Source organism: Pseudochaenichthys georgianus, unplaced genomic scaffold (genome assembly GCF_902827115.2).
Source record: "Pseudochaenichthys georgianus unplaced genomic scaffold, fPseGeo1.2 scaffold_898_arrow_ctg1, whole genome shotgun sequence".
In the NCBI taxonomy this organism is placed as follows: domain Eukaryota; kingdom Metazoa; phylum Chordata; class Actinopteri; order Perciformes; family Channichthyidae; genus Pseudochaenichthys; species Pseudochaenichthys georgianus.
In genome coordinates, this window is record NW_027263432.1 from 1 (window position 1) to 9,311 (window position 9,311).

A 9,311-nucleotide genomic window follows, 5' to 3' on the forward strand; every position below is an offset into this window, starting at 1 on the left:
CCCGTTTGGTGAAAACGTATTTGTCCTACCATACACATATTAAACCTGGAACTAACTAAGCTTCAATTATTGCCTATAAAAACAACATTAAACATTAAATAATCAGATGCATTAATTTCTTATGGCTCTATCTGCAGCTTAGAGTCATTTCTTATGAGTACATTTCTCCACAGGCCAACAACAGCTTCAACAAAACTATTCCCCTCAGAGAGAAACCAAACATGTCCTGTTGTCGTGAGAGAAAGTGCAGAAGGAAGCATCCATTGAAGTCAGTGTGCTGCTCTGGGATGCTAGCTCAGACACTTGGCGTCTCATCTCGGGTGCAAGGTCATCAATGTTCGGGCTCAGGCTCTGAGCGGAGGAGACCCTCAGGATGGAGTGAAGGTGTGCGTGCAATATACCGGAGGGCCAGATCTAAGAGTAATTAGAAATTATCCTGCGGGCCGAAATTAAATCCACCACGGGCCTGATTTGGCCCCCGGGCCTCGAGTTTGACACGTGTGACCTAGGGTATGGCATGCTCTGCTGAAAGATCTAAAATACGAAACAAGTATTAATGAAAGTAAATTGGAGAAATCTCTTTCTATCCTTCTCCTCTACCTTCTCTAGCAGATTACGTTTCAATGTTGACGTTTTATCAACCATAAAAATTAAAATTAAAATACTACACAAACTATTATCATATAATATTTTCTGTCTGTCGGACTGAAAAGACGGTTGTGTTCAATTGTTTGAGTCAGGAATTCATTATGAGTAAAAGAGATGGCAAGTGCGCCAGGGTTAAAAAGCAAACAAAAGTTACTCAGGAAGATTTTAACGGACAGTTCGACTAAAATATCTGGATATTTTTCCTCAATCTGAAACCAAAAAACCTTAAACTATAACCGTTGAGACGTTTCTACTTCAAGCATCTTCACACTTTTACGAAGTTGTCTATCCTTAATTATAAAACGGACAAGTCAAATAAAAAAATCTGATTGGTTCTTAGCCGTGATATACTGAGCGGCCTGTCGTGAGCGATTGCTTAAATGTAATCCATCCCTACTCGACTGTTTGGAGAGTCCGTTGTTGGCTAAGTACAGACGTTGACTAAACTGCTCGCAGACTTTCTCTAACTAGACCTCTTTGAGTTTTAATTAACATGTAAAGGATTTGAAGTTATGGCGTACTGTCCCTTTAAGAAACACTCCTCTCTTCAACAGGATTGTGTACATTGTGCAGTTCTTGGGAAAAGCCAACATCGGCATGGTAAACAATCCTGATTGAATACACATCTCTCATGCAGTCCATTGTATATCGTAACTTCTACTTTGTTCCCGTAGCACGGGGGGAAGGAGGTCCTGCAGCACGCCATCACTCAGGTGCTGCAGGAACACCAGCAGAGCAAGGTGAGACGGCTGCTGATTCATAAAGCCTTTTATCATCAGCTCGTGCTCACTAAAGTGAATCCCACAGGAAGTGCTGTTGGACCTGAAGGAGACACACCTGACGTGCACGGACAGAAGCAGCAAACAGGTGGGTGGATGCCGGTCCTAGCAAAGCCCCTTCCAGCTGTGGTTAATTACACGTGTGCATACACTAAGTGGCGCGTTTATTAGACTTATTACACTTTAAGTGTTTTGTTGCATTTAAATGTTCATTAAACCCACGTTTATGTTTCACCAGGAGCTGTTAGAGCATCACTATCCAGAGATCTCCTGTGTGGGCAGATACGGTCAGCCGGACTACACCGTATTCGCTTTCTGCGTGGCGTGAGTTTCACATTTAACAACTTCACTACTTCTTACATGTTGAACCCAAATACCTGTACTTTCTACTTCTTACATGTTGAACTCAAATACCTGTACTTTCTACTTCTTACATGTTGAACTCAAATACCTGTACTTTCTACTTCTCACATGTTGAACTCAAATACCTGTACTTTCTACTTCTTACATGTTGAACTCAAATACCTGTACTTTCTACTTCTTACATGTTGAACTCAAATACCTGTACTTTCTACTTCTCACATGTTGAACCCAAATACCTGTACTTTCTTCTTTTACATGTTGAACTCAAATACCTGTACTTTCTACTTCTTACATGTTGAACTCAAATACCTGTACTTTCTACTTCTTACATGTTGAACTCAAATACCTGTACTTTCTACTTCTCACATGTTGAACTCAAATACCTGTACTTTCTACTTCTCACATGTTGAACTCAAATACCTGTACTTTCTACTTCTTACATGTTGAACTCAAATACCTGTACTTTCTACTTCTTACATGTTGAACTCAAATACCTGTACTTTCTACTTCTCACATGTTGAACTCAAATACCTGTACTTTCTACTTCTCACATGTTGAACTCAAATACCTGTACTTTCTACTTCTTACATGTTGAACTCAAATACCTGTACTTTCTACTTCTTACATGTTGAACTCAAATACCTGTACTTTCTACTTCTCACATGTTGAACCCAAATACCTGTACTTTCTACTTCTTACATGTTGAACTCAAATACCTGTACTTTCTACTTCTCACATGTTGAACTCAAATACCTGTACTTTCTACTTCTCACATGTTGAACTCAAATACCTGTACTTTCTACATGTTGAACTCAAATACCTGTACTTTCTACTTCTCACATGTTGAACACAAATACCTGTACTTTCTACTTCTCACATGTTGAACACAAATACCTGTACTTTCTACTTCTCACATGTTGAACACTAATACCTGTACTTTCTACTTCTCACATGTTGAACACTAATACCTGTACTTTCTAATTCTTACATGTTGAACTCAAATACCTGTACTTTCTACTTCTTACATGTTGAACCCAAATACCTGTACTTTCTACTTCTTACACTTTGAACCCAAATACCTGTACTTTCTACTTCTTACACGTTGAACTCAAATACCTGTACTTTCTACTTCTCACATGTTGAACTCAAATACCTGTACTTTCTTCATGTTGAACACAAATACCTGTACTTTCTACTTCTCACATGTTGAACACAAATACCTGTACTTTCTACATGTTGAACTCAAATACCTGTACTTTCTACTTCTCACATGTTGAACACAAATACCTGTACTTTCTACTTCTTACATGTTGAACCCAAATACCTGTACTTTCTACTTCCTACATGTTGAACCCAAATACCTGTACTTTCTACTTCTCACATGTTGAACACAAATACCTGTACTTTCTACTTCTCACATGTTGAACACAAATACCTGTACTTTCTACTTCTCACATGTTGAACACTAATACCTGTACTTTCTACATGTTGAACCCAAATACCTGTACTTTCTACTTCTCACATGTTGAACACTAATACCTGTACTTTCTACTTCTTACATGTTGAACTCAAATACCTGTACTTTCTACTTCTCACATGTTGAACACTAATACCTGTACTTTCTACATGTTGAACCCAAATACCTGTACTTTCTACTTCTCACATGTTGAACACTAATACCTGTACTTTCTACATGTTGAACTCAAATACCTGTACTTTCTACTTCTTACATGTTGAACTCAAATACCTGTACTCTCTACTTCTCACATGTTGAACAGAACACTAATACCTGTACTTTCTACTTCTTACATGTTGAACACTAATACCTGTACTTTCTACTTCTCACATGTTGAACTCAAATACCTGTACTTTCTACATGTTGAACCCAAATACCTGTACTTTCTACTTCTCACATGTTGAACTCAAATACCTGTACTTTCTACTTCTTACATGTTGAAAGTATGTGTACTTCTACTCGAGTAAAGGATGTGTGTACTTTAACATCTCTGCACATCCCAGAGACATGTGTTGTGATTGGCTGAGCCTGTGTTAAACCAGAGCCTCTGATTGGCTGTTTCCACAGAGACTCCCCAGAAACCCCGCTGTCGACGGGCTTCTGCTGTGTGGCGTTCAGGGCCCAGAGCATCAGGGAGTGCGAGGACATGGTGTGTCGAATAGGTGAGTGTCCACTTCAGGGTTCCTTTATCATCATGTGACATTTATGAATATTTTAGATAACTGATCAAATGTACCATAACAAGACGTTTCAAGTAAAAAAATAAGCTAAACTTTAAGTACAAGTATGTGTCTGTGTTTTACCTATTCTCCTCCATTATGAAAAATATGCTGATAAACCCGTGCAATAACTGAGGAAAGATGCTAAGATAAGTATCTGTTATTAACGGCCTCCTGCAACAACAAAAACAAAGCCTATTGAAGGATTGAATATTTAACACAATTGTATAACGCTAAGAATCTGTGGCATATTTTTCACAGAAGTCATTTATCATAAACTCCCTGAAATTATCCATCAGGTATTGGAACGTTGTAGTTCCCCTGTGCCCGTACGGTTATGTGTTAATACATCACTTGATGGTAATGCTTGGGGTTTGTCAGTCGGCCCAAGTTTCCTTCACATGTCTGGAGCTGATGAGCAAAGTCAAGACTAAACCCCATTTCTTCCCCTCCAGCGACCGGGTTCAAACACACCGAGTGGTTTGTATGACAGCTCCTACCTCTTGTTCAACGTGTTGTAAATAAAAGTAACGTATAAACCACTTCTTCTTGACTGAAACCCACACGACACCAGGCGCTCTACTCATAAAGACCTTTAATAGAAAGACATGCGACAACACTTTCATAAATATTAAATGTAGCTGCCGAGATTTGATGTTGGAAAAACACATAAAAAGCAGTCCGAAGAAGAGGGGAGGGGTCTGTCGTCCTCACATAGGACACTGGTGTTTGATGGAGAGACCCTGAACCCCCCGTGGAAGAAGATGTTCCCCCGGCCTCAGAGCGGGAGCCTGAAGCCCACAGAGGACCGAGAGATGGCGGTGAAACGCAGAAATGATCCATTCGTCTGAATGCCAGCAGTGACGGAGTCATGTTAGAGGACGGGTCACCAGCACATCGAAACATGCACATAATAATACGCAGACGATGGCAAAACAGTCGGCTGATTGGGACGATGTGAGGTTGCTGGGCGTATTCTGGATCGAAGCATGCGAGTCCCTTAAGGCGACCCAAAACCCAACTCTGCCTTCTGTGATCCTGAATGTCAGAAATCGATTCTACATCCTCTTACCTCCGCAACTGTCCAAACCAGCCAAGCCATTTTTAAACTATTGTCTGCATGTCGATTGCCCGACATATGAAAGTTAGCATCCGGTAGTGTCGAGGTGCTGGAGGCCCGCATGACTCCGAGCTGGCAAACCGACTACATGATGGAATAGGTGAAAGACTCCTACTGCACAACACGTCTCCAACTATCCTAAGAGACCTCGTGGAATGATTTCTTGAATTGTCACGAATCTAAAATACAAAAATGTCAACCTTGTAAAAAAAAAAAGACCCAAGAAATAAAAGTCCACGATAATGTTAAGATAAATAGCGCCAGGTGCGTCTTGGCTGCTCAGGCTCGCTCGCCTCTTATCCTGCGGGCCAGCTGGATGTCTTTGGGCATGATGGTGACCCGCTTGGCGTGGATCGCACACAGGTTGGTGTCCTCGAAGAGACCCACCAGGTACGCCTCGCTGGCCTCCTGTTGGAAGACAATGCAGACATTAGTTTCATAGAAATACAGGTCAGTGTTCAGAGAGCAGGGCAGGCGACAGAGGGACCTCCGGGGAGCGCCACGGGGCCCGATTTCAGAACAAGTATGGATCGAAGTCAAGAGACAAAGATTATCTTGTTATTGTGCCATGATATTTGTCAATTTAAGAGAACATTTTGCCAGTCAATTTTTTTACATGAGTTGTAAATCTGTGAAGTAACACTTTGTGTGAAACCGAAACGAGGCGGAAAGTATTAAACGAGGTGAAAATCACTCCAAGTCTGGGCACGTTGAGAGCTGCACACACAAGGGGAGTTAGTCAGCCAGCATGCGGGACTGTGACTCTGGGATTTGTAGTCTTTCTAGTTGCGTATTTTTCCTAGTCTTATATTTCAACAGTTTTACGACAAACTGACTTTTTTGACATGGAAAATATTTGTGTGTAATTCGTGGCACAATTCAAACGGGTTCGAAAGATAATCTCTCTCTCTCTCCATTGACTCCAATACATTATTTTCCGAAATAAGGTCCCATGGGGCGGAAGTAGAAGGGCGGGACTTCGCCTCTGTGTGAAATACTGACGTTAATTTGCATGTTATTAAGAAAAACTAAAAAATGGCAAAAGCTGAACATTTACCACCGCAATTATCTGCTTTGTTTACGAGGTTTCCCTTCATTCAGTTATTCCACAACCCTAGTCTCCAGTTTTTTTATTTATCGTCTAAAAATAATCAAAAACCTTAACTTTAGGGCTTTCAAACTTAATTTAGAGCCTCGTTAAGCTGTGTAGCAAAATAGTGCACAACTCGTGGATTCAAATAAAAAATATTTTTATTCCTAAATGGCTATTTAAAAAAAAAATCCTATATCTTGGTAATAAAATTAAAAATCCATTAAAATAAGTTTGCGAGCCCTTTTAGTAAATGATGTAATAAGTACATTAGCGTAGTAGTCGCTTAGTGTTGTGATACAAGAGCAACTAATCAGCCCTGTGAGCAGATAAAAATCACTTCAATTGCCCAATAAATCATTCTACCGCCATGACAACAGAGCAAAGACTAAACCGCCAGCTGTTATTTACCTGAAGAGCTCCGATGGCGGCGCTCTGGAAGCGCAGGTCGGTCTTGAAGTCCTGAGCGATCTCCCTCACCAGGCGCTGGAAGGGAAGCTTTCGGATCAGCAGCTCCGTCGACTTCTGGTAACGACGGATCTCTCTCAGAGCCACGGTACCGGGCCTGAAACAAAAACACATTACATGTAACTCTTGCCAACCCCCACTATGTTATAAGACTCGGGTCATTTACTCAGGTACAAACACTTCAAAGGCTCAAGTCAGTCGTGATGCCAAATGTTACTGGAGTTAAAGTAAAAGCGTCAGATGGTACAAAAAGTAGCCGTTCTTCAAAATGCACAACATTTCAGAAGGATATAAAGCAGTCATTGTATCACCGGCTAAATGTACTTCCAGTAGCAAAAGTACTGGATATTTTATTACCCTTTAAATACTGTGTATACGAGTAGTACAGTACTTCATTATACCGTATCATATGGATTTATGTGTAGAAACTATACATGTAGCGGAGGGGAAAGTACAGTGTGTGTCTGAAACATTTAAAATGGCATTAAATCTAAATACTCAAGTACACATATGTCAAAATGTCCCAGAATTCATTCTATTAGTCAAGACAACATGGACCACCCCCCCCCCCCTCGTCGACCTTGAAGTTTAGCCTCAGCTGCTGGTATGGCAGCCCAGGTCGATGGGGGTGGGGTACATGTTGTGTCGATTGAGGAAAACATTCACCAGGAGATTTTTCTTGACTAATAGAATGAATGCTGGCGGTTGGAGCTTAAACTTTCCCACTTTCAATGTTAAGGACCACCCTAATTAATTATCATAGCGCCAGGTGCAGAAGAGGAATTTATCGCAGAAGTCTGTATTTAGTTGTTTCCCTTATGTATTACATACCTGTAACGATGGGGCTTCTTCACGCCTCCTGTAGACGGGGCGCTCTTCCTCGCAGCCTTGGTGGCGAGCTGCTTCCTGGGAGCTTTTCCTCCAGTGGATTTACGGGCGGTCTGCTTGGTACGGGCCATTTCGTATGACTGAAAACACAAAGAAAATACATGATTAACACCAAGTTAGTTACAAATATACATACATTTAAATATCAGGTATGAGACTAAATCTCTCTGCACACGACTTTTATATTATTTAACATTTGTCATTGTATAGATGCAAACATTTGATGAATGATATGATTTTCTATATATTCGTATTTTTCACGTGATATTTAAATATTGTTTGTATTTTCTTTATTTAGAATGATAGATACCTTTATTAATCCCATGTTGGGAACTTAATTTGTCAGAGCAGCATTTTGGCAGTAATTATTTGGGAATTACTTATAAAATACAAATAAAACAATAACTATGTAACAATATATAAATCCGTAAACATCCTCAGTAAATAAACTAAAATGAATAAAGATACAGAGGAGTAGCTTAACAGTTTCAAATATACAGCATCAATTTGAAATTTCTCAAACAAAGCAATCATTTCTACAATATTGGCTTTTATATGGTACCAAAAAAAAGGGTTAAAACAACTTTAAATGAACTTAGCGATTGCAGCACAAACCTCGTCTATCCTGTTTTGATTGGAAGCTAAGCTAGCCTAGCATCCAAGCTGAGCCAGCTCCCCTCCCCCCAGGTTTCACTGGGAGGAGTCTGGTTTAATTTAAACTACAAGGTCTAAAAAGGGCACAATAATATTGGATTTCTGGGAGAATAATCACGTTTATACTACACAATTGGCGCCATTAAACATTTGTATAATACATTTCTCGATTCAGAGTCCCACAGCGACCATGTGATCAGCTACAGTCGCGTTAAAGCACTCCAGTTTCTGTACTACTGGATCCAAAGCGCGTTCGCCTTTTCCTCTTCGCCATTTTAACCGTTTTCACCCTCAGACGACATTAGCTCAATTCAAAAACATTAGCTTAAACAATTAGCTTACAGCTCACTATTGCCCATATTTCGATGTGAACAACCAACATCAATTCTTAAATCGTCCCTCTTGTTAACATTTTAAATATCTAACTGAACGAGCCAACGGCGACTTTTAAACAGAAACGTCAACGGTTAAATATTCCATTGTTCAATTTGTGGAGCTAACGTTAGCAGCCCGCCATATTAGCATTTTTTAAAACAACAACACCTTGAATAAACCCAGATAAAACCTCACGATATTAACAATGTAATAAATAACGTCTTCTAGGTTTTTTAAAGTATGTATATATTACCTTTAGGGAGTCGCTTTAAATTAAGATCTATCCGTGAGTGTTTCAGCTTCCGTGGGAAGAACGAATTGTGATGTGATAATGGGGGTTGAGAGCCTGGTTTATATACTGTGTCATGACGTCATGCTTATAAATATTAAACGCTCATTGGTTGTTTTACTTCTTCGTTGGTGTTTGTCGATGGTTAGCTTAGAGGTGCATTAGCGCCACACACTGGACTGGGCGGTTTATTTTTTTGAAAATAATGTATTTGTATGTGTGTTTGGCTGTTTTGTTCCTTATTTGTCAGCTTTTTTGTCATTGTTTTCCATTGTCCATGGGTACAAACAATAAAGTGAAGAAAAAAAGTTAAGTTACACATTTATTTATTTCCTTTTTTATCATATTAGAAAATCTCCAAACATATTTGAAAAGCAGTACATCATGGAAAGCAGCTTTTTA

General features: G+C 39.8%; 2 protein-coding genes across 2 annotated transcripts; one reads left to right on the forward strand and one right to left on the reverse strand.

Annotated features, from left to right (window-relative positions):
- Positions 1-902: 902 nt before the first annotated feature.
- Positions 903-4,571, forward strand: LOC117444703 (uncharacterized). The gene is made up of 6 exons (XM_034080130.2): positions 903-1,248; positions 1,323-1,388; positions 1,456-1,515; positions 1,666-1,751; positions 3,874-3,968; positions 4,481-4,571. The coding sequence occupies exons 1-6, from the start codon at positions 1,246-1,248 to the stop codon at positions 4,513-4,515; spliced, it is 345 nt and encodes a 114-aa protein (XP_033936021.1). The 5' UTR covers positions 903-1,245; the 3' UTR covers positions 4,516-4,571.
- A 32-nt stretch (positions 4,572-4,603) lies between these two features.
- LOC117444702 (histone H3.3A) lies at positions 4,604-8,982 on the reverse strand. Its single transcript, XM_034080129.2, has 4 exons — positions 8,874-8,982; positions 7,535-7,671; positions 6,647-6,800; positions 4,604-5,553 (listed from the first exon to the last, which is right to left on the reverse strand). The coding sequence occupies exons 2-4, from the start codon at positions 7,660-7,662 to the stop codon at positions 5,425-5,427; spliced, it is 411 nt and encodes a 136-aa protein (XP_033936020.1). The 5' UTR covers positions 7,663-7,671; positions 8,874-8,982; the 3' UTR covers positions 4,604-5,424.
- Between the last annotated feature and the right edge of the window lie 329 nt (positions 8,983-9,311).

Excerpts from the sequence above, each read along its gene's own strand:
- LOC117444703 (XM_034080130.2), top strand. Across the intron at positions 1,389-1,455 it reads AGGAACACCAGCAGAGCAAG|GAAGTGCTGTTGGACCTGAA; the intron begins GTGAGACGGCTG and ends TGAATCCCACAG. Across the intron at positions 1,516-1,665 it reads CGGACAGAAGCAGCAAACAG|GAGCTGTTAGAGCATCACTA; the intron begins GTGGGTGGATGC and ends ATGTTTCACCAG.
- LOC117444702 (XM_034080129.2), bottom strand. The coding sequence starts at position 7,662 with ATGGCCCGTACCAAGCAGACCGCCCGTAAATCCACTGGAGGAAAAGCT. Across the intron at positions 6,801-7,534 it reads AAGAAGCCCCATCGTTACAG|GCCCGGTACCGTGGCTCTGA; the intron begins GTATGTAATACA and ends TTTTTGTTTCAG. Across the intron at positions 5,554-6,646 it reads CCGCCATCGGAGCTCTTCAG|GAGGCCAGCGAGGCGTACCT; the intron begins GTAAATAACAGC and ends GTCTTCCAACAG.